Raw genomic sequence first — 24,518 nt, 5'->3', positions numbered from 1 at the left:
TTTCGTACAAAAGACATCCAATGCCTTCCAGCATCCATGGCTTAGACAGTCAATGTCTTTGAGATAGCCACAACAGCACAAAGCCATGCCCCAACATCAGTTGTCAACATCCTCAAATTATTAACAGCCAACCACCTTTCCAGCATCCCAACATTGTCCGTCCCCTCAGCGGCGCAATTATCCTCCCACAGCGCCCTGAGCTTCCACGCTACAGCAGGCACATATGCAAGATGTCCCAGCGCCAGTGCTGCAGACCAGCCGTACCAGAATAGTGAGCCGCGAGACCGGAGCAAAGCGCGGTCAGACCAGATATTGGCGATCGAAGTGCTGAATGTTAGGCCAATAAAAGTGAGGACCGCCCACGGGCCTGAACCGTAGAAATTCTTGATGTAGCCTGGAAGGATCTCATTGGCTTTCTTGCGCTCAATGGGAGACTTGGTAAAGAGGGTGAGGAAGAAACTTTGGTCACGGGCAAACCAGAGTGTGATGCTTGATGAGACGAGGGGAGCTGTTAAGAGGAGGACTCTGGGGTTGAAAAATGCTCCAGAGGCCATTTTGATGCAAGTGAATTGAGTAAAAGGTACAAGACTGAGATAAACTGAGCTGTGAGCCTTGATACTCCACGAGAGGGGTTTCCCCAACTTCAAGGTCGGTTTTATATAAATTAGTCTTGAGAGTAAAAGCCTCCGAAAAACATTGACTTTATGCGACCCTGGGATGCTACTGTTGCTTCTCTGATCATGGCGATCCTTCAAACCCTCCTCAGGCACTAACTTAGCTATTACAACCACAAACCCTCCGACTCTGCAGAAAATGATAACCGAATAATTTCGAAAGATCAGCCTTGTCATACGATGTCGGAAAATTCTGGATTCACGTTTCCTGATTATTTTCTTGGGCCAAGGAATCATAAATTTCATCATTTTTTGGTAATCGCTGCTGATAAGGTATAGTCTACCGCCTATAATCTACTCGACTTCCAACCTCAGTGCATCATACTGAACATACACCGATGTTGGCAGCACAGCGGACTCGTAGTTGGTAGCATTATAAGGCAAGCTCAGGATGATCTCATTGTCACCCTTCTTCAACAGCTTGGCCTCGAACTCAAATTTATGAGCGATGTTGTAGCAGCTCACTGAGGAGCGAACAGCACAGGAGCTGCTGTGGTCGTAACTTAAAAAGGGTCAGTATAGCTCGTCTTGGAGAGATCCGGGTTCGACTTACGGAATAACCCAAGGCTCAAGATCTTTGCCGTTGATATTCACGGTATACTTCAGATTCGAGTGAGGCTCAGAAGCATTGTAGATATCTGTGTTTCCAGCAGCAGTCTTGGCACCCGCAAGTTGAACGGTAAAAGTTGCACGCTTCTTGTGCTTGACCTGCGACTCCTTCAGATCGAAGGCAATCGTCCAGTTGTTGACATTGCCGTCGCCAACGTACTGCTCTGGACGTACGGAGTTGCCTTTTCCTCCAAAAACACTCCAGTGGACGTAGTTGAGATCCTTGCCGACATCGCTCTCACCAACCTTGAAGTTGACACCCTCAGGGAAGTCCTTGACAAAGTCCCAGTTGGCCCAGTAGATACGGTACTGTTCTGGCTGTAGAGGCTTGGATGTATCGGGCTCGAAACCATGGCGGTATTCACCAGAGGTCTTGTCAGGAGTACCAATTCGCCAGAGTTCCTTGCCTGCGGACTCTTCCCTCCAGCGGACATTCTTCTTCTCGGCCTTGCCAGCCTTGATCTTGACCTTATCCTGAGTGTATTGCCCAAAGATGTTATCGGCATAGACGGTCAGACGATATGTTCCAGACTTGACTCGAGGAATAGTAGCACGACCGCTCTCATCAAGATTAGCCCAGTATTGGTAAGCCTTTGTGTCGAAGACATTGTCTTGGAAGTCCACGCCGCTCTGTGCGAGAACAGCAATGGCATTCTTAGCCCCCTTGGGAAGATCGACCTTGACCTCGAAGGACCCTCGTGATTTCGTTGGTACATAGTTAGGAACGTGCTTTGCAATTGAATCGTAGAAATCGGCGTTCCACTCAGGGTCGGCGTATTGAGCTGCATCGGCCTGAGCTTTCAAGATGTCGGTCTCTCCAGGGAAGCGGTTGAAGTGGAAGTATTGCTACGGGAAGTTAGAGAATTAATATGCTAACTGCTTCAGATAGACTTACAGGTCCAAATGTCCGGTCAAATCCGTTGGTGATATTGGGCTGAACAGGGTTAGTTCTAGTCTTGTTAGAGGAGCAAGTGGACTGACCGTTTGATCTCCATGATGATTAGAGCTAATATAGTTGTAAAGAATACCATCAACAACCAAATCTGAATGTAGAGGGCCACCAAAGTAAGTGTCTTTGGTGTTCATGACAAGCCAAGCACCGTACGCATCTCCGTCTTCGGTCTTGGAACCATCAGCGAACCTTTTATCTGTCAGTTAAATATACCACAATACCGAGACGCATAAGACTCACAATCCATAAGCATCAATATCACGCCAGCTGTCTTGGAACGTATACTTGGTAAAGTAGTCCGCTTCCTGCTTGACATAGGGATCATTAGGTGTGTTTCCTAGATACCATGTGGCATCTTGCACCACAACCTGCTTCTCCTTTGCTTCCTTGCCTGGGAGAGGCGCATATTGCTTCGTGTTGGTCAAGAGATGAGTCCACATGTCGTTGTTCGGTCGGAAGAGGGTTCGAAGCTCCTGAAGGTTGCGAAGGAAGGGCTGCTCCTCGTTGTGATAGGCGACTCGGCTGAAGGTATGGAGGCCAGTTTCTCCATCTCTCAAGAACCAGTATTGCTCCAGAACCTGACCTGTCTCGGTGTACGTGTCGGACATGACGATACCGCCATAGTCCTTGCCCTTGCCATCTTTACCCTTAAAGAGTTTGTACTTGGGGGCCACAGAACCTGGCGTCCAGAATCCTTTAGGCGTGCAGTAACAATCAAGGTAAGGCCCAATGCCTGTAGATCCAGATGGGCTACCGAGAAGGTTCGTTCCGTCAAGAGTGAGCTTTACAATGGCGCCGCCCTTCTTCTGAACAGCCGCATATAGTCGGTCGTTTGAAATCACCAACTGTGTATCGGTCTCGGTCGCATTGAGAGCCGCGGCTACCAATTGAGGTGCCTGGAGCAGCGAAACGAGAAAAGCTGCCGAAAGCTTGCGGAACTTCATAGTCAAGGCTGCAATGGGTGTAAGTGGCAGAAGCTATCGACCAACAACTGCAGGCGATCAATGCGACCTCAGCTCTCTTTATAACTACAGAAATCACCCTTGACCCACAAACAACCCCCAACAACCTTGTGGGGGGTGAAGCTTTCATGAGAAGGTGAAGGGTAGCTTGGCCATGTATTTCCCCATGGGGATGTTGTCGATCACATCTTTTCAGGCTAAGACCGAGCTTTAGCAAATTGTTCGGGAGAAATAAAAGCCCCTTGTTCTCGGGTTTCGGGTCAACGATCAGCGAATATCAGGGGAATGCTAGCTTCACGCAGACAAATGACCTTGTAAACCTGGTCAACACCATGGCGATTCTCCAAAGGTTGACAGTTCCTGACGTTTACCCCGCAAATCAGCCCGAATTGGTCACATTTCCGAGATGCGGAGGGAGATGAGATCCCAGTGATTCCACGTATTGGAGCTGGGGCCTCCCCCAACGATGGTCTTAGCACTGGACGGTTGGTATCATGAGGCAGTTGAATAAGATTAATTCGCCAAGCACTGAGGGCTGTGCTCTGGTAGTGTCTTGGTATTGTAAATATGCCTCTTGTAATCCAAAAACTGCTCATTGACGGCTCACTGAGTCTAACTGTATAACTACTAACTCGGCACAATTTTGCTGTTTAATCCTCGTCGTCGTCAGGGTCGACTCGCGGTCGTTTGGATTGTCTGTTGTCTTCATCCTGCAAGCCATAACCTCGCTTAGATGATGAATTCTGGTCCACCTCAGATAGAAACTTGTCAACGTTGAAAGGATCTCCAGCATCCTTCTCGAACTGAACTGGTCCTTCTCGTGCCTGTGTTGAGCTTGTTAGCAAAGTTTTAGATAGCGTTATGTAAAAAATGGAAACTGACCTCGGCGTCTGCGGCACCTTTGAAAGTTCCCTTGCCAAGGGCTTCACCAAAACGACTGCTCTTCTGGATCTTGGCCATTTCCCGGTCACCAGCCTCGCCATCGTCATCGTCATCCACATTCGCTCGTGGCCGGTAAATACTGTTGATGGCGTCCTGGGCAGCGAAGAGAGGCTTGTCGTAAGGGTTATCCTCGTTAATACCACTATCGAATCCGCTTGTTTGGTTGAAAAGTCTCGAGTCATACATCGTCTCCTTTGATTGTGTAGGTTTGGCCAGGCCTAGAGCAATCTTCTCAGATATATCTCTGCCTTGTTCACGGGCCATAACTTGAGCTCGGCGTTCAGCACCCATGCGGTTTTGTCGTAGCTTTCGCTCTTCTTCCCTCTGTTTCTCTTGTCGCGCTTTAACACGCTCTCTGACTTCTTCATCCTCACTATCAGAGCGATCTGACTCGGAGTAACTGTAGCTTCGCGATCGTGACCTCGAGTCCCTCGAGTTCCCAGAGTCACGAGAATCTCGACGCCCACGACCAGCAGCAGCCCGGTCTGCTCGAGCCTTTTGGGCTAATTCTCGAAGGGTATCCTCTTTTTGTAACTTTTCCTTCTCCGCCAGGCGCTGTTGCATCATGGCGCGTTTCTGAACCTCATCACGAGCATGACGCTCGGCCATCTTTAAACCTTCGGCAAATCGAGCATGCCCGTCGCTAATGGCTATATCCTGTAAACCTCGTCCATCAGCAGCCAGGCGCTTATCCAATGGTACCGTGAATCCCTTGGGGTTCTTCCAGTTTGAAATTGGGGGAGGAATCCTCCACATTTCTTGGTCTTCAGCGGTGAGCTTTCGTGGTGGTGAGTGCATGACTGGTGGTGGCGGCGAAGGTGGTCCTCGAGGGATCTTCTTATGCTTGAACTTGGGTGGTTCCATGGGGTCTCTTTGGCGCTCGACAATTTTCATGATGCGGTCCTGCTTCTTGGAGTTGTCGCCCATCTGGTTTGCCGGTGTATATCGAACAAATGTAGCGTCTTTTCGTTGCCCAATATTAACATTTTTCGGTTTCTGAGCTGCGACCGCTCCCGAGACCAATGCAGCTAATGCGTTCTTCGTCCTCTCTGTTGTTGCCTCCACAGACTCCTTATCGGGTCGCGAAAGATCGATCTCGCCCGCGTCGGCGCGTTGTCGAAGAGGGATCAACTCCTTGAACGAAGTGTGAACGATACGATTTTCGCTGTGTCCTTGTCGCGCGATGGCGTCGTATTTGACCTTGCCTTCGGAATCAACCTGGATTGCCAACGCGTTGCTAGAATTTCCTCCTTTCTTTCCCATCTCTAACGGATACTGAGCGATCGGAATTTCGGGGAAAGCACCTCCATCGCCAAAGTCTTCCTGCGATCGAGGGCGCCATCCTGAGCGCTGGCCGTATGCTGGAGGACCAGATCGCTTGAGGACCAGCTGGGTTTCGTCAAGTTGTCCGGGACCAACAATCCGCACACCGCGTTGCTGCGCTCGTACCGGGGGTTCTTCATCTTCGCCTGTGTATTTTGGCTTGGGCAGCGCAGCCTGAAGCGACCCGGCGATTGATGCCATTTTGTGTTTGTGAGAATGAAGTTGTTTAGATCATTCATCAGTCGCGAGGCTTCAAGGTTTAGAATTTCAAGAGGCGACGGCTCTTAAAAAGGTTTAGCGCATAGAGAAGCTTAGTGCCACGCCAAGTTTGGCTGGTGCATCAATCAACCTTGAAAAGCAATGTTTAAATTCGATAGACGCTTGACAATAGGAAAAATTACTTAACTTGTAGAGATTACGAAGCGTGTAACTCATACTCCAGCTGCCGAGGGGTAATGCACCAGCAGTCGGTGTTTATACTGCTTGGTCAAGGCACCTTTGCTGATGTTGACTTTTGGGATGTTAGCCTGTTCAAGCCTTTGTTTGGAAGTAAAGAGCTTGACGGCCTAGTACAAGACTGACAGCAAGGGGGAATTGTATTTATTTATTATTTATTATCATTAATTTTTTTTTTCTTTTTGAAAATATATGTATATATATATATATATATATAACTCGCACTCGAAGACTGAATTTCGTCTCTTCGACTGAAGTTGGAGGCAGCTCACAGTCGAGCAACGTACTTGGCCGTTGAAGCTTTGCAATCAGGCAGCTCCTGGAACCACGTGAAAGACCTCATCAGCCTGTACAGTTCAAGCGTTCAGGTACCTGAAGGATCTGAACTGTGATTAACATATACATCGATAACTTGGCCATTCTATGTTTAATCACATATTTCTTAATCTTTACTATGCAAGTCTAAGAAATATAGATATCTCTTTGCTATTTATGGTAGGATTGTCTGAGGCCACCGAAAATTCAGGGGGTCCCTACTGTACTGAAAAGCATGGAGCTATTGGAGCCACCCCAGAAACGTCATAGCTCATTGGTTGGGCAACTACTGGCCAGGTTACTTCAAGTGCATGAAGCTGATCAGGAGATTTGGATGTTGACAGTAGAAGCCAGAAGGGAACTCCAATTTACATGAAGGACATCGGATATTCATAAATGCAAAGTGCAACAGCTTCATGCCGTTTCATTAACTGCCAGGCCAAGCAAAAGCGTATCATGACAACCATCATATCAGTATCGCAAATCTGTAAAGTCAACCCAAATACCAGACTCTTAAGGCAGTTCAAGCGCTCTGCTTCCGCTGATTGTACGTAACACTTCCGATATCCATCTCCTTTTGATTTCGCGCCTCGTAACACCCTGTTCCGTCGTAGTATATGATACAGCGATTTCCTTATACGTAGCCCTTGCGCGCACCCTTATCATGTAGTTAGCCAGTATTCCGCCAACATTCATACACACAAGGAGGGCTTACCTGGAAAAAGAATCGAACAACAAACACCTGTAGGGCACCCATGCAGATAATCAGACCGATCTGGATCATGCTGAAGTTGATGATTCGGCCCTCAGTGCTGTTGACGGTGGCAAAGTTACGGTTTTCACGAGTTCGGAAGTACTTCTGGTTTCGGGAAATGGTCGAAAGCTGGCCAGACACCTTGAAGATGGAGTCCTCAAGGATCGAAGTCTGTTCGGGGGTAGTGCCCTGCTTGGAAGGCAATTGGGCGCGGGACTCGTTCTCGACGGCAATCTCGAAATCGACGAACTTCTCGGCGAATGTACTCATCTCATTATCGAAGCAGAAAGAGTAGTCGCCGACAACATTGGCGGAGAAGACAAAGTCGCCTTGTCGCTCCTTTTGACCATCCATGATGATCTTGCCATTGGGACCCTCGACGACGTAGTCGACATCAAAAGAACCACCGGATTGGACCTGTAGTTCATGTTAAACTCCATGTTCGGCGGGTGACTTGCATTGGAGGAGGCTCACAGCAAAGTAGAATGCGATCTTCTCTCCCTGCTTTTTCGTGGTGGCATGGAAACAGGCCTTCTCGTTGGCATCGAGCTTGTATGTCAAAGCAGTAGCAGCGACATTGGTTACCAGGCCAGCGAAAAGCCCAGCGACAAGCGTTGATAGTCTCATTGTTGCGGCTTTGTATGGGATGTTGTCGCGTGCTGTTCAGGACAAGCTGTCGCTAAAGTGGACATGTGTCGGAGCCAACGACCCCTGTTCCTGATTGAACAGTTAACATCACGTGATTGAACTATGTCTCCTGTCCGGGCGCTACCTAGGGAGGCATTTATATCAGATTATTGGTAGCGAACCGCTCATTGGATGTCGGTATGTTGTATATCTCTCTTTTGTAATGATATAGCTAAGTACCTATCTCTAGTGACAGTTATTACTTCGTAGGTAACTGCTGTATTTATTCCTTCGCCAGGTATCTGAAGCTTTTTCTGCCACCACTATTTTCCCCCAGCGCTTTTGTTCTCAACTCATGCTTCCATAGCTACTTTCTTTTATCTTCCGCCCCTCCACCTCTGTTGTCCCCTTGTAACCTCTCGGCCTATGCTCTTCCAGACGTGAGATGTCTCATGCCTTGAGAATCTTGACTACCTCGGCAACGATGGCATCTCCTGCTTCAGCGGTGCCTGTGCTGCCGCCCATATCCTTGGTTCTTAGCCCGGCGTCGATGGCAGCGCTTACCGCATCCTCAACGACTTTGGCCTCGTGGGGAAGATTCAGCGAGTACCGTAACATCATAGCCACGGAAAGGATTGTGCCAATGGGATTCTAGATATAATGTCAGCTCTGTCCTTGCAGCAGATGAATAGGAACCGTCCGGAACAGGGTTTTAACGTACGACAATCCCCTTTCCTGAAATGTCCGGCGCGCTACCTATTATCTGAGTTAGCCACTGATGTCTCGAAGGGCTCGAGTGGAGGCTGGGAATCTTACCATGAATAGGCTCATAGATAGAAAGCACTTTGGAGCCCACTTCCGGAACTCCGCAGAGACTCGCGCTTGGGAGGAGCCCAATGCTGCCGGTTATAGCGCTCGCCTCGTCGCTCAGAATATCTCCTAAAAGCTCATCAGCCAAACCGACTATGAGGAGGTCGAAGGGCCTTGCTTACCTGCCAAGTTTGGCGCTATCATAACGCCATTGAGCTGCTTCGGGTTCTTGACCATGATCATGGCCGCGCTGTCAATGAGCTGATGCTCAACCTTCAGATCAGGGAACTCGTTTTTGTAAACCTCGTCAACCACAGAACGCCAGAGTCTGCTCGTCGCCAACACATTTGCCTTATCTAGCGAGATGACCCGCGAGTCTCCCCTAGTCTTGGCTAGGTAGCCGCCCAGCCGTGCGATACGCTCGATTTCTGGCTTCGTATAAACAGTAGTGTCGAACGCGTTGACTCCATCGTACTCTTTTCGCTCTCCGAAATACAGGCCCGAGGTTAACTCTCGGACAAGCATCATGTCGACGCCACGGCAAACTTCCGCCTTTAGGGGGGAGGTCTCAACAAGGGCATCGGACGCGAAGAAGCAGGGACGGAGGTTTCCATAGGCGCACATCTCACTGCGTAGCTTGAGGAGGCCCTGCTCCGGGCGAACGGTGCCAGTGCCCCATTCAGGGCCGCCAATGGCACCGAGGAGCACAGCGTCGGAGGCTTTAGCGGCGGCGAGGGCCTCGTCTGTAAGAGGGGAGCCGGTCTTGTCGATAGAACACTGGAGAGCAAAGCAGATGTCAGCGAAAGACTTCTCTCATGTGTGTCTTGGGATCCGAGTGAACCGCCATCCGGGTACGACTTACTCCTCCGAGCAGCAGGTGATTTAAGTTGAATTTGCCAGCAGTCGGGCTGTTGTCCTCAACCGCCTTGATGACCTAAATTCTGCGTTAGACGTGCCCAACGTCAGGTCGAAAAAATATTAGACTCATACTTTAATTGCTTCGGCAATAACCTGCAAAATAACCAAAGTCAGCCTCTCTCCGTCTAGAGTCAACGGTGGGAAAGCTCGCGGGTAGCTTACCTCTGGGCCACAGTGGTCGCCCGCAAAGACAACAATGTTGTGTTCCGTCATGGTTGCAATACTTATCTTGGAGAAGAATCCGTTTTATGTGACGCAGTAGGAGAGTAATTTGTTGGAAAAGGAAGTGTAGGAAATTGAAGAATAAATTCGACGAGATATATCGCTGAGCTTCCCCTACCCTTAGCCCCGCTACACAACTGCCGAGATCGGAGAGCCCGGAGGGGCATTGAAAGCGTGGCTTAGCTGTGAAGCACAAGCTGCAGTAAAGGCGGCGGGGTGGTGGAATCCACTGCCGTGTGGCTGAAAGACCCCTCCAGCTGGTCCAGGTAGGAGAGCTGTTTAGCCACAGTCAAGCCACATACGAACTTATGAGCCAATACGAGCCAAGGCAATGTTACAGGACAAGGTCATCTAAGACCATGACCTCACCCCCTTGTAAGGTAGTCCTTCATAAACAAAGCTTCAGGTAAAACGGGGCTGTTTTCTTGCTAAATAACTTGCTCTTCATGACGCGTTGAGTTGCTGAAATACAAACTTCCATCTTTCGTTCTTCTTGACTCTCCTTAATTCCACCGCAAATTTTAGAGCTGTCTTGTCTTACACGCCCCGTCTCATCCCAGCTTTCGCGAACTCCCCCTTACTGTTTTGGTGTCTCCTTTTAGAGGGAGTCGTCGTCATGGCTATTCAAACGAAGGCCGCAAAGCTGTCCTCAGTCGCTCTGAGGATAAGCGCTCTCATATTCTTTAGACTTGTAAGTGGCTCAAACTTGCTACTTGCTAACTAGAGAAAGTGCTGACCATAGACTATAGTTCCCAGTAAGCCGAAGCTCGAGGCTTTAATCTCACCAATTAACCGAATCCTCCAGGCACATTTCCCTACCATCGCGTTTGCGCTTTTCGCAATCTATGTTCCTTCTTGTATTTCGAGTTACTTCGCTCAGCCAAAAATTGGAGTTCTCGAGGATGAAGTCGACGTCACTGTGAAAGAGTCTACAGTCACCTCTGAAACTCCCTTATTAACAGAGGATGGTGTCGCAGTCGCACCTGAGGCTGAGGTTGTCGCCGAGGTTGTTGACATTGAGGAGAAGCTTACTATTGGAGAGAAGGTTCCCAGTATCGCAAACATCCTCTTGTCCGGAGCTCCCAGTGCCAGGCGCCCAATTGCGTCGTTCTTGACCTTCCTCATCAATGTCATTCTTATCGGCTTGACGGCTGATGCCTTGTTTCGTGCAAGGTGGTATTATCCTTCTGATGATCTTTCATTCGTCAGACTTGGATATGTGTCGCCATCAGAGGCGAGGTTCGTCATTCGCGAACCCGATCAGTTGCAAATGCCCATCACATTCGAATATCACATCAAGGATGATGAGCCGACCTATGACACCAAGATGTGGCTCACTGCAGGCTACGTCACCTCGACTGATAACATCACCGATTTTACTACAACTCTTACAGTGCCTCTTGACTCCGCGAAGCAGAACATCTACGAGTGGAGGACTTCCAACAACCACACCGGCGAGTTCCGCTCTGCTCCCAAGGTTGGAGAGATGCCAAACACCAAGGACGGCCTTTTTACCTTCCTGTCCACGTCTTGCATTCTTCCCCGATTTCCCTACAACCCTATGGAGCATGCTTTGGCTATCCCCGGCCTGAGGAATCTTGCAGGTCTGCTTCCTAAGCTGGACCCTCAGTTCATGCTCTTCCTTGGCGACTTCATCTATGTTGACGTCCCTGAACGTTTTGGGAAAACGATTGACGAATATCGCATGCAATACCGCCAAATCTATGCTTCACCTGACTGGGCCCCTGTTGCACAGAATCTGAGCTGGATTCACGTACTCGATGACCATGAGATCTCCAACGATTGGTCTTCCAACACAACTGGTATCTACAGCGCGGCTGTTGACCCTTGGCACATCTACCAAGCCAATGTCAACCCACCGATTTCCGAAGCCGCAGGTCCTCTCAACCTGAGACGCAATGCCACATGGTACGAGTTCACCCAAGGACCAGCCAGCTTTTTTATGATGGACACTCGCAGCTATCGTTCCAGCAACAACGCCCCTTTCAATGCCACGGACAAGACCATGCTAGGAAAGGAGCAATTGGCTGACCTTCTGGCATGGTTGGAACGTCCTGTTCCTCAAGGAGTTCGATGGAAGTTTATTGCTTCTTCTGTTCCTTTCACTAAGAACTGGCCTATCAATGTGAAGGATACCTGGGGTGGTTTCCTTGCCGAGAGAAAGCAAGTCCTAGAAGCTATGTGGGATTCTGGTGCTCAAGGCGCCAGTGTCGTTATTCTCTCTGGAGATCGTCATGAATTTGCCGCAACCAGATTTCCACCCCCCACTGACTCGCGATGGCCACAGTCCGCTGCTGCTCACGAGTTTTCGACAAGTCCCTTGAACCAATTCGCTTCTCCATTCCCAACGTACAAGCAGACAGATGATGATATTATGATGAAGTAAGTTTGTGCTCCATTGATTAAGGCACAGCCACTAACAAATACCAAGGTATATCCCTGGAGGCAAGTCGAAGTTCGGATCCTTTTCTATTGAGAAACTTGAGACCGGAGGGAGCTCACTGCACTACACCCTTTACATCGACGGAAAGGAAACCTGGAAGACAACGGTGGAGGCTCCGGATGCGCCTGAAGCAGTTCCTGTAGAGGCGGTCGTACCCCCATCACTGTGGGACAGACTCAGCAAGTTCTTTTAGATGCTAGATCTTTACACAAGAGGCGGGACCAGTATTCAGTTTTGGAAAACTATAGCACTATTTAATGGCACTCTTTTCACCTTGGAATCTCTTCCTTGACCCTAAACCAGGACATAAACAATTCCATAGAGTAATACCTGCTATTCTCTTAGATACGGCCCCACTAACTTAGCATCAGCCCCACTGTCCATCCACAGAGCTTAGCTCACCGCCCAGGCCCACCCCTCCACTGGCCAGAAAATTTCCCTGGCAAAATTCTCAAAAGTTTGACGTCCAATTCAGATCCGCGACGATTTGCTCTGGAGGCATTGAATATCCCAGCTTCATCAACTCACCACAAACATTTCGCAATGGCCGGACCTGGAAACAAAAAGAAGAGACAACACGATGGTCGTCTACAAAGGCCCACAAAGAAGCAAAAGAGAAAACAACTCCGAGATTACAACAGTGACTCTGAATCCGAGGAAGCGCAAGAGTTTGACGCTGTAAATCTGCTTGATTCCGACGACGATATTCACAATGTCAAGGTGGACGATGTTGGCGACTCCGAAAATGAAGTTTCAAGCTCAGAAGACGAGGGCGCGGTGCCAAATAAACCCCTGAAGAAGACAACAACAAACGCCAAGAATGCCAGAGACAGCAATCCAGAAGCCGAATCTGACGAAGAGGAAGAGGATGATGACGACGAAGGCTCAGATGATGACGATGAGGATGGCGCTTCCACAAACAAACGCAAAAAGTCGAAGCGAAACGACCCCAGTGCCTTCGCAACATCGCTCTCCAAGATTCTCTCTACCAAACTATCATCGTCCAAGCGATCAGATCCTGTACTCGCCCGAAGTGCCGCAGCCCACGAAGCCTCTAAGGCCGCTGTCGACAGCGCCTTAGAATCCAAGGCGAAAAAGCAGATGCGCGAGCAGAAGAAGCGAGCTTTCGAGAAGGGCCGTGTGAAGGATGTTCTTATCGCAACCACAAACGACACCACTGGAGAGCTCGAGACATCGACATCGGAAATTATGGTGACAGAGAGGAGGCTACGAAAGGTTGCGCAGCGTGGTGTTGTCAAGCTGTTCAATGCCGTTCGTGCCGCACAAGTCAAGGCTATTGAAGCTGAGAAGGGTGTGAAAAAGGAGGGTGTTATCGGTATGAAGAAGCGAGAGGAAAAGGTAAATGAGATGAGTAAGAAGGGATTCTTGGAATTGATCGCCTCAGGAGGCGGTGGGTTGAAAAAGGGAGCGCTTGAAGAGGCGTAATATCATTTCAGTGTGTTCATTTCTTTCTTTCGTTTAAGAGGAGTAGTAGAATCATCATGCCGTGCTCTTCCGGCCTTACAACTAAATGTCATAACAAAGATACCCCGTATGATGCACCTGAGTCCCCCGCCATCGCCTGGTCTTTTCCAAATACAGTAGTTTTACAAGTACAGAGCTTTCCTCATCTCATATCAAAACATGTGCTTCATTAAGCTTCTTAACTGAAGTCGCTCGCTTGCAGGTTCCTCGTCATGGATGGCAGCTTCACCACTAGGCCGTCTAGCTCCTTGGTCATCTTAACTTGGCAGCCCAATCGACTCGTCTCGGTGAGTCCAAAGGCCAGGTCCAGCATGTCGTTCTCGTCATCCTCGGGTTCGGGCATCTTGTCGAAATATGCGTCGTCGGCAACGATAACATGGCATGTCGAGCAGGCGCAAGATCCTCCGCATGCGCCCTCCATCTCTAGATCGTTTGCTTGGGCGATATCGAGAAGGTTGTCCCCTTCCGAAACAGCAAACTTGTTCTCTGTGCCGTCCTTCTCGATGAACGTGACATAAAGTCTAAGTAATGTCAGTCAAATGCTTTCCAGTTGGGATCTTAAATTCAACATACTCCTCACCGGGCTTCGGGGGGTCAATATGTCCATGGCGCCGTTGCGTCGTGGTAGTAAATGCTCTATGGGAAACAGGCGAGAAGCGAGTAAATCGAGAGATTGTAGAAGATCGACCCTTGGCTGTCTGAGACAGTACATTCTGGCCAAGTCGTATCGACTGTATTGTTCGAGGTGCCGTAGCCGGGAGCTTGGCCAAGCAAGTCGCAAAGGATCGTGACGAAGACATAGTTTCGGCGAATTCGGGGATATTGGCGGGGTTCTCGTGGAATATTAATGGAGGAATTGAGGGGCTCGAAAGTTATATATTCAATGACAAGCTGGACAGTCCTTAAGTTGAAGAGGGAAAGTGTTGGGAGGCTCTAGATGCGCCAATTTCAGTCAATGGACGCTTATGCCCCCGTCTCGTCCTCTCACGTCCAAGATGATATTAAGCAAGCCCGAAAAAAAGTGAGTAGCTTCGGATAGCGGATCAGCAAAACAGCGCTTTCGACCGGGAAATTCATTGGCCGGAGTCCGACGTCTAACTCCGGGTGGCCGGGGTGGGGCCATGGGCAGGCATGATTTCATTTTCTCTGGTGAGAATCGGGTAACGTTGGAGCTCTCAACTATCGCATTTTCTCTATAATTATTTCTTATAGAGGTTTATGTCGTCGTGTTGTCTGGGCCAGCCATGTCGACTCACAGAGAAGGCGTCAATCCCTTGAGGCCGTACTATATCCCTCCCACAATTGGAGAAGCCGCCGAGACAGTCAATAAGTCGACCCCCAGCCCAAACCCATTCCCCGATGGACGACATGTGACTGCAGCTGGTGAAAGATATGCCTCCAAAGCACGCGATATCCTATCCGACCTCGAATACAATGATTACTTGGGCGATACCTCCCCGTCTATGGTCCAGAATGTCAAGGACCTTATCGACGAGCTGCTATGGAAGTACACCTCGGTGCTCATGGCCCAACCTTTCGAGGTAGCAAAGACATTGCTTCAGGTCCGGAACCAGGATGAAAATGCTGCATACGAAACCCCCGTTGAGCCGGAGACGCCTAAGAGGCAGCCCTCTTTCCACGGAAGCTCTATGTATGGTGGTGTAAGTGAATTTCGAGCTTGGTGGGAGGTACACCGCTAAATCATGACGCATAGTTTGGAGACTCAGACTCTGAAGGCGAGGAACCTGCCTATTTCACATCCCACGTACCATCGACTCCCAGTCCTTCGACTCCCAGAGGCTCACACGGTCGACGAGCTCCCTCTCCTGCGAAGAAAACGAATCTTCCGGAACATTACCTCACACTTCGCCGACCAGACTCGATTCTTGAAGTGATCGGGCAGCTATGGGGAAAAGAAGGTGCTTGGGGTGTATGGAAGGGATCAAATGCGACATTTCTCTATACAGTATTGCAGTCGCTGCTGGAAAACTGGGGTAGAAGTTTTCTCAGTGCGATCTTCAATGTCCCGGACATGGGCGTTAGAGAGGACATCGACCGCATGATCGATATCGCCTCGCCTTATCCTTGGGCGTCGCTCTTTGTTGCCGCTGCAGCTGCCGTGGCTACAGGACTCGCCCTCTCGCCATTAGACTTGGTGCGAACTAGGTATGATCTATCGCATCTTGGTTGCAAAGGCAAAGCTAACTTTGGTCAGACTTATCGTTACTCCGAGCTCCAACGGCCAGCGCAGGACGCTAGCCACCCTCAGAAACCTCCCCTCATACCTGTGCTCGTCGATGCTAGTACTGCCAACCGTCCTTAACTCCCTGATCCACCCTCTTATCACTCTCTCCACACCCCTGGTTCTCCGAACTCAGTTTATGATCGACAGCCATGCCTCGCCAATGACCTTCTCTATCGCCAAATTTGTCGCCTCATCATCTGCAATCCTGCTCAAGCTTCCCATTGAGACTGTCCTTCGACGTGGTCAGGTCTCGGTTCTGTCAAGCCACGAATATGTGCAAGCACTTAGCGGTCCTGACCAACAATTTACAACTATTGTCCCCCCAGGACGTTATGAAGGCACTTTTGGCACCATGTTCCATATCGTGAATGAAGAGGGAACTCACGAGGTCACCAGCACGAAACCGGCCGCAGCAAAGAAAGGCAAGGCTAAGACTAAGGGCGTTGCCGCCACAGTCTACAAGGGCCAGGGTCGCGAGGGGCTCTGGAGAGGCTGGAAGGTCAACTGGTGGGGACTGGTTGGTCTCTGGACTGCCAGTGTGGTTGGCCATGGTGGAGAAGGCGAGTTCTAAGACGGCACAATGATGAATGTTTGTGGTGTATGCACTGAAGTGCATTTTCCTGGCATGGCGTTGCGGTTGGGATGTATCTCTCCCCTACGAGCTTGACGAAGAGACGGCATGATATCCACCTCCATCTTTCTAAAAAATGGTGTAAAATGACAAGAGAGGTTGTTTTCTAGTAGTCCACACATATTTATATCCAAACGACAGATCACAACTCTTGAATATCTTACGAATTCCTGTTCACTTGACAATTAAGTGAGATTTCGGCTTGAGAGATCTCTTTTGCTTAGCAAGCTAGGTACTGGGCCTGCCCTAAATTTCAGTCTTTCTCGACTGGCCGATCCGATGCACTCATACTTGTCATCCAGCCCTCGGCATCCCGGGACTCTTATTCAGCCGTACCAACTTGAAGTGGCGTACGGGTTGCTGCAGGCCATTGACCAACGCTTCTCCAATGAGTACACACAGTCGGAATACCCCATGTTGAAACAACGGCTGCAAGCCTCCGTCACGTTTTGTTCCGTCTGCATGTAGATAGAAACAGTACCCTATTCGTCCAGAGTCCAAGTTCACGCTTTGGTTCAGCCTCTCCCCCCCCCCACCCCCCCTGATTCAAGCAGTCATTAACGGAATTACCATCCGACTCTGGTTTTTCGTCTGATGCATCTCCTACTGTGGCTGTTTCTTGGCCCTGCGGAAATCTTGTATGGGAATGTTGTACAGATCAGGGGATAAAGGTTGACAGCCGAAGGGGAGACCAATCATGATACAGCCGATACATCCTTCGGGTGTTGATTCGCCAAGAAACAGGATAACTACATCGGAGGAAAAAGTCCTATGTGCCTTTAATCAAGGTAAGGTTATCGTTGGTGTGGAGGAGATGCAGGAGAGTTTCAAATGCAGATATTCAAACGAAATTTGGTAGTTCCAGCTTCAGGTATAAAATCTGAGTGATCTCCCCAAGTTAGAAGAAATGAAAACCGCAGAGCATTTCCTTCATCCAGTTCCAACACTCCTTCTTTGACTACACACTCATTGATCTTTCTCGACCTCTGTCTTAATCTTCACCATGAGCTTCCCCTTCAAGATGACTCGTATCAAGGCCGCTTGCTGGCTTGTCCTTCTTCTTCCTGTAGTCATCGTTTCTGCCCATGGTCATGTTGATGAGATCATTATCAACGGTGTGTCTTATCAAGGCTATGGCAGCACGGACTTCCCCTACATGGAGAACCCTCCTGTCGTTGCTGGCTGGACCATCTCGCAGCGAGACAACGGTTTCGTTTCCCCTGAAGCCTATGGCGATCCTGATATCATCTGCCACCGTGATGCCACTCCAGCCGAGGGTCATATCGAAGTCACGGCAGGCGATGTCATCACCCTCCGATGGTCAGGCTGGCCTGAGAACCACATCGGCCCCGTCTTGAACTACCTGGCCAACTGTAAGGGCCCCTGCGAGCGAGTTGACAAGACTGAGCTTGAGTTCTTCAAGATTGATGGTCTGGGTCAACTCGAACAGGGCACTCCTGGCAGGTATGCAGACAGTGTTCTCCAAGAGAATGGAGACAGGTGGAACGTCCGAATTCCAGAGAACATTGCGCCTGGGAACTACGTTCTTCGACACGAAATCATCGCTCTGCACAGTGCTCTTGAGCGAGGCGGTGCCCAAAACTATCCACAATGCTTCAACCTCAGAATCACAGGTGATGGTTCCGACTCTCCCTCCGGGTATCTTGGTACCGAGCTTTACGACATCGAAGATCCGGGGATTTTTGTCAACGTCTACTCCAGCTCTGTTGACTATGAAGTTCCCGGCCCAACCATCGTCAAAGGAGGGGTATCATCTGTTGAGCAGAGCCCCTCCAGAGCTACAACGACTGCAAAGTGTACCACTCGGTACTAGATAGATAGATTATGGCAGGGTTGGTTTCCGATGTCTTGGGGCGGATGTCGTTTTTGGTGCTTTCTGTTTCTTTGGACTGAGGTTGTCTATTGGGCTCAAGGTGATGAGACACATTTTGCTCTCGCCGCATAGCCCATCATCGCACGAGCTGCCAGAGTTGGCTAAAAGTCAGCACCAGAAAATGGCTTAAATCCAACGTGTACTATCTGATGAGAGAAGTCAAAATTAAGCTTTATTTATACATCAATTAAAGTGTTACCTAAGGTACTGTACCAATCAGAGGCCATCGTCATTGGTCATCACTGGTGGCTGGAACACCAAGCTTGCCGTTAGGTAGAGATCCTTGCGATCTGTATTGTCTGTTACTGCAATCTTTTACCATTGAACCATACTTTCTTTCTTTAAGCCACCCATGTCTAGTACAATGCATCCGATCGATAATTCTCAATTGAAAACAGGAACTGAGGTCATGATTAGGCCCAAATGTCAGTCTGATGGTTGCGATACCGAAGCTGCTATTTCGAGGTTCACTCCTCTCAAAAAGCTATTTGATTCAAGCTACAGCACAAGCCCATTATCAGAACCCGGGTCAGAACCCCCGGGGACACACACTTACAGGAACAATGATTAACTCAATTGTTTTGCTTCGTTTCGTTTTGGCCGGCTGAGCGTCTACCATCCGCGGCCAAGTGGTTGTCTCAACTCCCAATAGCGCGTCCCCCCAGGATCCTCCCCACTTGTATAAGCGCCAGACCTTGAACCTGCGTCGCTTCAATCCCTGAGGTTTCGACACCACCGTCCTATAGAAGAGAGTCGTTTCTGGCCTCGCTTCCGAGCGTTTGGGTTGTGTCAGGGGAGAATGACTTAGAGGGGCACATCGACCACTTCTTGGGGCCTAGTCCACGCTATTTGTCGCGCCCGCGGTTAGGATGCCTTCGTGATTGGCATCTCCAGGCGATCCGCGACCCATGCTCTCAAGGCTGACTTGGTTGTTTCTCAGAACAGAACCAACAGCTCGAAAAATAGAGATGATTCTGGTCTGTGATTCATGTAGGGAAGAGCTAACAATGGGACTGGGCTGCCGGAACAGCTTGGTATGCGTCTTTCAGTTGCGTCTCTCGCTTCTTTATCATCAAGAACTGCTGCACGGCGTCTGCACATGAGGCGCTTTGCTCCCATTACTAGCAACTCTCTTTCTTTCTGGCATATCTCACCTCCAGCCTGTCGGTGATATCGCCCATCTTCCATGTAGATGTGCCATGGCTTTCACTCTCCAGCCTCACGAGGGACATCTCCTCAGGATCTTCCTTGTGCTGGTTTCCTTTCTGCTGGCTCCAGCAAGTCCAGCCGCCGTTGAACCACATGTCAGAGTCTTTGCCAACGAAGAACCTGAAAGCCCTCGAAAGGCTCCTCCCCTTCTTGGACTTCCCGTCACAACACCAAAGGCGAGATGGGTCGTGTCCGATATCTGGAGACCATTGGTGTGGCAAGGACCTTCCCGGGGATTTCTGTTGCTCCTCGCAGGCTGATTGCAAGGTCCTTGCGGCAAACACAACTGCTTTGTGCTGCCCAAAGAACTCGAAAGGAGAGTGCGAGATCATTTTGCCCATAACCTGCAACATCGAGAGACAGAACCCATCAACGAACCCAGAAGCTGAGGTCAAAACACTTGCACTAGATCGGAAACTAAAGCGCTGCGGTGCCATGAATGGGGCCAAGAGATGCTGTCCTTTTGGATATAGTTGCAAAGACGATAAGGAATGCGTACTCGACAAAGACCAGGACGAAAGCTATGCCTTCTTGCTCCCGGTTCCTGAATATATATCAGCCATAACTTCTGCTCCAACATCCACAGCTACATCCTCGTCAACTTCTGATATCCTATCAGTCGAAACATCAGAAGTGCCTGACAGGGTTTCCCAGCCGCCTTTTGCCTCAACTGATCCTACGACTTCGACCGCCCCAGATGACAAGGAAGAGGGGAAGAAGGGCAGCGGTATAAGCCCAACAGGAGCGGTGACTGCAGGCACTGTTGCTGGCGTCTGCTGTCTGGTTGGAGTAGGCATATTTGTATGGATGAAATGGTTCAGAAAGAAGAGAGATCAAGAAACTCCTGAAATGTCGTTGGCCCGAGAATCATGGGGATACTTCTCTACAAGAAGTGCGCCATCAACATTGCACCTGCACCTGGCTCGTGGCCCTGATGACAAGTTCATTGTTACACCAACCACGGCTGGGTTCACACCCTCCTACCCACCGCTGGCCCCAATTGTAGAGGAGAACCAAAGCCCCGTTGAGCTGCCCGCAACACCCGTGTCGCTCTGTATGTGGTCGAACTTCGAAAATGCTGCCGTTGAGGAGCCCAAGTTGGCTTATGTCGTTCCAGCGAAACGGCAATGACAAGTTTGAACAGGGAAACAAAAAAAAAACAGACTTTATGATGAACATGATATGCAAAACGATGAACGGTCTACTTTTCTTGTACATAGATTACTATTGTTTTCTTTTCAGTTCCTATCTATCTAGCCTACTATATCTTGATGATTTGCGATTTTGGCAGTGAAAGATGTGTCATCGTGGGATTGTCAGGTTTCTTAAGTGTCTGGAATTTTCATTTACAAGATTACAAACATCATGCGGATGACTCTGTGGTGCATCTTGTGATTGCTAGTCTTCTATATATAGTAAATTACTTTGTATTGCCTATACTGTAATATAGAAAGCCACGGCAACCTAAGGCACGGTAAGACTAAAGATGCAGGAACAATGTACAGTGTAAAGTATGAGACAGCACTGTCTTATTGTTTTAGAACCCACTAACGCAAAGATGCAATGTAGTATTATCAATTTCAGCAAAAGCTGTTCCAACACGACCACATCTCATTGTCGCAATTGCCTCTTCTTCCCCTGCCGATTTTCTCGCCTCATCAAGTGGCGATTCCAAATTACATATTTCTGCCAACTGCGTTATTTCAACCACCGTCCAAATCCGCTTATCGCATCAATTTTCTCTGTCGCATCTTCACGCCCATAGAACTAGGAGGCCATGGCTTACCTTTCGATCGGCACCAATATTCTACCACTACTTTACTGATCACGGGTCCGAGGCTAAAACACTCCGAGCTGCGCTGCGACTTCGAATTTCTAGGCGGAGGTTAATCCGGCCTCCAATACAGCATGACGTCTCAACATCCTGACTTCGACGAGTTCTACGACGATCAAGTGGCAGCTCATCGACAGCTCTTTCCACAGCAGAATCCTTGGGATCGCATCACCCAACCGAGTGTCCTAATCTCTTGTCTCATCGTTGTCATCACTATTACATACAACTTATATGCTTCAACAACCACCTTTCAAGAATCAATACGCCTTTTAGGAACCACGCTCTGGGACGGCCTTGTATTCATTGTCCCTGAGAGCCTCCTGAATGCCTTGGATACGCCCGATAATTCTACTGCAACCGCAACCTCCGAGCCGATGTGTCTCGTCGAACGAAGCCACCATGCCGTCAAAAGCAACAAGATGCGGAGGGTTTTGGGGTTGACTCACCCCGGCGGCGTCATGTCCTCAGTCTTTGAAGTTAGGAAACGCGCCCTCTCCATGACCGGCAGCGTTCTAGGCTTGAAGACCGAATCCGATCGTCCACCAGGTCTTGGCAATATGGACAACTCATGCTACCAGAATAGCATACTCCAAGGACTTTCATCACTCAAACCTCTACCTGAATACCTCTCCACCTATCTTGAAGCATCGAATAAAAGTGGCGATCAAGACGTTGCGCAAACACTACGGACTCTTATCGCCGACCTGAACGACGTTTCGAATTATGGGCGCACGTTATGGACTCCAAGTCTGCTCAAGTCTATGAGCACATGGACCCAACAGGATGCTCAGGAATACTACTCCAAATTATTAGATGATATCGATAAGAGTGTCGCAAAAGCTATCAAGAATGCACAACCTCAACATCCCGGTCTGGCCGTTAAGATTGACAAAGACGACGCTGCTGTAAGTGAGTATAGCGACGACAGTGGTTATCAAAGCATAATATCTTCACCCGAGATCAAGTCGAGCCACAATCCGTTGGAGGGTATGCTCGCACAAAGAGTGGCCTGTGTTCGGTGTGGATATTCCGAGGGGCTATCCATGATACCCTTCACATGCTTGACACTGAGTCTTGGTTTGAACAAGCATCAGCATGACCTGTATGAAAGGCTGGATGCTTACAGCAAAGTGGAAGCGATCGAGAACGTCGAGTGTGCCAAGTGTACCCTTGTGAAGCATGAGGACCTTTTGTCTAAGTTGGTAGACAGGATGCGACACAACGAGACGCCAGACGAGCACCTCCAAAAGGCTCTGCGCCGACTTGAGGCAGTGAAGCTAGCTTTGGAGGAAGACGATTTTGAGGAAAAGACTCTGACGGAAAAGTGCAGCATTCCGGCCAATAACAAAGTCAGCTCTACAAAGACCAAGCAGATTGTTATTTCTCGTGCGCCAAAAAGCCTGGCTGTCCACATGCAACGTTCGGTGTTTGATCCTTCTACTTTCAACATGATGAAGAATTCAGCTCCAGTCAACTTTCCCATGACATTGGATCTTGGCCCGTGGTGCTTGGGTAGTGCCTCCAATTCTTCGACTCAAGCATCGAGTGCAGAGGAGAAATGGGATGGGGACCCTCGAGAATCAATGATAGCTGGTGACCAAGGCTCATCCAAAATTACGGGGCCTATCTATGAGCTTCGAGCAGTGGTGACACACTATGGGCGGCACGAGAACGGGCACTACATATGTTATCGCAAATATCCACGACATAGCCCGCCTGTCAAAGCAGCTGACGATGAGGAACCTGATAGCAAGGTGGATATTCAACCTGAGCTCGAACGACAGAATCAAGAGAACGACAACGACGAACCTGGGATGGACTGGTGGAGACTGAGCGATCACAACGTCTCAAAGGTTAGCGAGGATGTAGTGCTAACCCTCTCTCCTGGCGTCTTTATGCTCTTTTACGACTGTGTGGACTCTACGATGGCTATGAACGATCAAGACGAAAGTATGCAAGATGCCAATGAGGTTGCAGATCTGGGTGCCGCGACCGGGCTGGCCAGTGCAACGGACAAAACGGCTCAAATAGCTCAGGGGCACGAAATTCAAAAGTCCAATGGCAAGCCAAAGGAGGGATCGAATTTGGAAGAAGACGCCACGTCATACATCGCAAATGATCAGGTTGCCATTGAAACGACAACGCGCGGCTCTAATTTGATCGCCAATACAGCTTCATTGGTTCATGTTACGCCATAATGCATTGCAAAGCTGAAGGATGGAATTTGGAAAGGAAGAGGCGGTGCATTAGTAGCCAGGGCTTCGAGTCTCGGTGCGCAACAGGCGAAGAGCAGGCACGCGTGGTGTCATTTATGGGTTTTATTCAAAAGCATAGCGATGGCGTTAAAGAACCAGTTTACAATGGTTGGCATACCTGTTTATTGTAAGAAGGGTCTGGGATAAAGAGATCAAGCGGTTCAAAGTGCATGTATTGCAGCTAGTTAGGTTATTATAAGGGTTGGTACCAATGGTGCTACTGTGCACGGCACTATAATGCATAGACGGGTCTCTCGGCTCAGCAAACCGATCGTTATCACAAGCCAGCCAGAATGGAATTGTGAACCGAAATTGTTGTTCTCGCTTGGGTGAATGGGTTAGTATGACTATCTTTCAGTGAGGGAAAGACTAAAAAAAAAAAAAAAAAAAAAAAAAAAAAAAAAAAAAAAAAAAAAAAAAAAAAGTTATAAATATGGTGCCGGCACTGAAGGGCCGAGAGTAGAGAGTCGAGAAGCGATTTGGCCCACTCCAGTAGGAACGGACCCGACGGAGTGCCGAAACAATAACGGCAGAACGCCGACGGCAGAATGCGTAGTGGTATTTTGTAGTGTCAGTTGGTTGATCAACCTCCTGAAGAAGCGGGATAAACTTCAGTCCGCGGTTAAATCGGCAACTAGTAAGGAGAGCATAGGCGTCTAAGTTGATGATGAGTTTCTGAATATCTGCTAAATGTGTCATGTTGAGGAAAATACTAGTCAGAGATAAGATGAGATGCCATCGATATGCAAGTCCTTTGGCACAATTCCTCCTATGCAATGAACATCGCAATTCTGGAGGAATTCAAGAGCTCGTATAATTGTTAGTGGCCCCATCAGATTAGAGCCAGTTCAACTTTCGAGGACCTGGTCTGTGTCTCTGTGAGGTGCTATGTACTCGGCCAAGACCGATTAAAGGGAGAATTGACAGCTGCCATGGG

At 49.1% G+C, this 24,518-nt stretch overlaps 12 protein-coding genes across 12 annotated transcripts; 6 read left to right on the top strand and 6 right to left on the bottom strand.

The window, feature by feature from the left end:
* Positions 1-41: 41 nt before the first annotated feature.
* Positions 42-554, bottom strand: FVEG_04752 (hypothetical protein; the record flags this gene model as incomplete). The annotated part of the gene is made up of 1 exon (XM_018892625.1): positions 42-554. One exon carries the CDS (start codon positions 552-554, stop codon positions 42-44), a length of 513 nt encoding a protein of 170 aa, XP_018749348.1.
* A 414-nt stretch (positions 555-968) lies between these two features.
* FVEG_04751 (hypothetical protein) lies at positions 969-3,197 on the bottom strand (the record flags this gene model as incomplete). The annotated part of the gene is made up of 5 exons (XM_018892624.1): positions 2,476-3,197; positions 2,265-2,424; positions 2,179-2,217; positions 1,228-2,129; positions 969-1,176 (listed from the first exon to the last, which is right to left on the bottom strand). Exons 1-5 carry the CDS (start codon positions 3,177-3,179, stop codon positions 969-971), a joined length of 2,013 nt encoding a protein of 670 aa, XP_018749347.1. The 5' UTR covers positions 3,180-3,197.
* A 436-nt stretch (positions 3,198-3,633) lies between these two features.
* FVEG_04750 (SNW protein 1) lies at positions 3,634-5,699 on the bottom strand. The gene is made up of 2 exons (XM_018892623.1): positions 4,080-5,699; positions 3,634-4,021 (listed from the first exon to the last, which is right to left on the bottom strand). Exons 1-2 carry the CDS (start codon positions 5,661-5,663, stop codon positions 3,848-3,850), a joined length of 1,758 nt encoding a protein of 585 aa, XP_018749346.1. The 5' UTR covers positions 5,664-5,699; the 3' UTR covers positions 3,634-3,847.
* Positions 5,700-6,339: 640 nt separating this feature from the next.
* On the bottom strand, positions 6,340-7,707 carry FVEG_04749 (hypothetical protein). The gene is made up of 3 exons (XM_018892622.1): positions 7,462-7,707; positions 6,949-7,404; positions 6,340-6,891 (listed from the first exon to the last, which is right to left on the bottom strand). Exons 1-3 carry the CDS (start codon positions 7,612-7,614, stop codon positions 6,868-6,870), a joined length of 633 nt encoding a protein of 210 aa, XP_018749345.1. The 5' UTR covers positions 7,615-7,707; the 3' UTR covers positions 6,340-6,867.
* Positions 7,708-7,782: 75 nt separating this feature from the next.
* FVEG_04748 (3-isopropylmalate dehydrogenase) lies at positions 7,783-9,707 on the bottom strand. The gene is made up of 7 exons (XM_018892621.1): positions 9,505-9,707; positions 9,415-9,435; positions 9,287-9,358; positions 8,607-9,201; positions 8,431-8,553; positions 8,336-8,370; positions 7,783-8,265 (listed from the first exon to the last, which is right to left on the bottom strand). Exons 1-7 carry the CDS (start codon positions 9,553-9,555, stop codon positions 8,065-8,067), a joined length of 1,098 nt encoding a protein of 365 aa, XP_018749344.1. The 5' UTR covers positions 9,556-9,707; the 3' UTR covers positions 7,783-8,064.
* A 473-nt stretch (positions 9,708-10,180) lies between these two features.
* On the top strand, positions 10,181-12,221 carry FVEG_04747 (hypothetical protein; the record flags this gene model as incomplete). Its single annotated transcript, XM_018892620.1, has 4 exons — positions 10,181-10,255; positions 10,314-10,319; positions 10,370-11,967; positions 12,017-12,221. 4 exons carry the CDS (start codon positions 10,181-10,183, stop codon positions 12,219-12,221), a joined length of 1,884 nt encoding a protein of 627 aa, XP_018749343.1.
* Positions 12,222-12,571: 350 nt separating this feature from the next.
* Positions 12,572-13,474, top strand: FVEG_04746 (hypothetical protein; the record flags this gene model as incomplete). The annotated part of the gene is made up of 1 exon (XM_018892619.1): positions 12,572-13,474. The coding sequence occupies one exon, from the start codon at positions 12,572-12,574 to the stop codon at positions 13,472-13,474; it is 903 nt and encodes a 300-aa protein (XP_018749342.1).
* Positions 13,454-14,513, bottom strand: FVEG_04745 (hypothetical protein). Its single transcript, XM_018892618.1, has 2 exons — positions 14,087-14,513; positions 13,454-14,034 (listed from the first exon to the last, which is right to left on the bottom strand). The coding sequence occupies exons 1-2, from the start codon at positions 14,311-14,313 to the stop codon at positions 13,692-13,694; spliced, it is 570 nt and encodes a 189-aa protein (XP_018749341.1). The 5' UTR covers positions 14,314-14,513; the 3' UTR covers positions 13,454-13,691.
* A 244-nt stretch (positions 14,514-14,757) lies between these two features.
* On the top strand, positions 14,758-16,329 carry FVEG_04744 (hypothetical protein; the record flags this gene model as incomplete). Its single annotated transcript, XM_018892617.1, has 3 exons — positions 14,758-15,174; positions 15,228-15,679; positions 15,729-16,329. The coding sequence occupies 3 exons, from the start codon at positions 14,758-14,760 to the stop codon at positions 16,327-16,329; spliced, it is 1,470 nt and encodes a 489-aa protein (XP_018749340.1).
* A 1,063-nt stretch (positions 16,330-17,392) lies between these two features.
* FVEG_04743 (endoglucanase) lies at positions 17,393-18,223 on the top strand (the record flags this gene model as incomplete). Its single annotated transcript, XM_018892616.1, has 1 exon — positions 17,393-18,223. One exon carries the CDS (start codon positions 17,393-17,395, stop codon positions 18,221-18,223), a length of 831 nt encoding a protein of 276 aa, XP_018749339.1.
* Positions 18,224-18,855: 632 nt separating this feature from the next.
* Positions 18,856-20,853, top strand: FVEG_04742 (hypothetical protein). Its single transcript, XM_018892615.1, has one exon. The coding sequence runs from the start codon at positions 19,586-19,588 to the stop codon at positions 20,621-20,623; it is 1,038 nt and encodes a 345-aa protein (XP_018749338.1). The 5' UTR covers positions 18,856-19,585; the 3' UTR covers positions 20,624-20,853.
* A 222-nt stretch (positions 20,854-21,075) lies between these two features.
* On the top strand, positions 21,076-23,945 carry FVEG_04741 (hypothetical protein). The gene has a single exon (XM_018892614.1). It carries the CDS (start codon positions 21,401-21,403, stop codon positions 23,522-23,524), a length of 2,124 nt encoding a protein of 707 aa, XP_018749337.1. The 5' UTR covers positions 21,076-21,400; the 3' UTR covers positions 23,525-23,945.
* Positions 23,946-24,518: the final 573 nt, after the last annotated feature.

Source organism: Fusarium verticillioides, chromosome 4, assembly GCF_000149555.1.
Source record: "Fusarium verticillioides 7600 chromosome 4, whole genome shotgun sequence".
NCBI lineage: Eukaryota > Fungi > Ascomycota > Sordariomycetes > Hypocreales > Nectriaceae > Fusarium > Fusarium verticillioides.
The sequence above is the reverse complement of the archived record's forward strand: the minus strand, read 5'-3'. Positions and strand labels throughout refer to the sequence as shown.

Excerpts from the sequence above, each read along its gene's own strand:
- FVEG_04750 (XM_018892623.1), bottom strand. The coding sequence starts at position 5,663 with ATGGCATCAATCGCCGGGTCGCTTCAGGCTGCGCTGCCCAAGCCAAAA. Across the intron at positions 4,022-4,079 it reads AAGGTGCCGCAGACGCCGAG|GCACGAGAAGGACCAGTTCA; the intron begins GTCAGTTTCCAT and ends AGCTCAACACAG.
- FVEG_04749 (XM_018892622.1), bottom strand. The coding sequence starts at position 7,614 with ATGAGACTATCAACGCTTGTCGCTGGGCTTTTCGCTGGCCTGGTAACC. Across the intron at positions 7,405-7,461 it reads AGATCGCATTCTACTTTGCT|GTCCAATCCGGTGGTTCTTT; the intron begins GTGAGCCTCCTC and ends CATGAACTACAG. Across the intron at positions 6,892-6,948 it reads TTGTTCGATTCTTTTTCCAG|GGTGCGCGCAAGGGCTACGT; the intron begins GTAAGCCCTCCT and ends CTACATGATAAG.
- FVEG_04748 (XM_018892621.1), bottom strand. The coding sequence starts at position 9,555 with ATGACGGAACACAACATTGTTGTCTTTGCGGGCGACCACTGTGGCCCA. Across the intron at positions 9,359-9,414 it reads TTATTGCCGAAGCAATTAAA|GTCATCAAGGCGGTTGAGGA; the intron begins GTATGAGTCTAA and ends CGCAGAATTTAG. Across the intron at positions 9,202-9,286 it reads ATCACCTGCTGCTCGGAGGA|TGTTCTATCGACAAGACCGG; the intron begins GTAAGTCGTACC and ends TTTGCTCTCCAG.
- FVEG_04745 (XM_018892618.1), bottom strand. The coding sequence starts at position 14,313 with ATGTCTTCGTCACGATCCTTTGCGACTTGCTTGGCCAAGCTCCCGGCT. Across the intron at positions 14,035-14,086 it reads CCCCCGAAGCCCGGTGAGGA|ACTTTATGTCACGTTCATCG; the intron begins GTATGTTGAATT and ends GACATTACTTAG.
- FVEG_04742 (XM_018892615.1), top strand. The coding sequence starts at position 19,586 with ATGTCAGAGTCTTTGCCAACGAAGAACCTGAAAGCCCTCGAAAGGCTC.
- FVEG_04741 (XM_018892614.1), top strand. The coding sequence starts at position 21,401 with ATGACGTCTCAACATCCTGACTTCGACGAGTTCTACGACGATCAAGTG.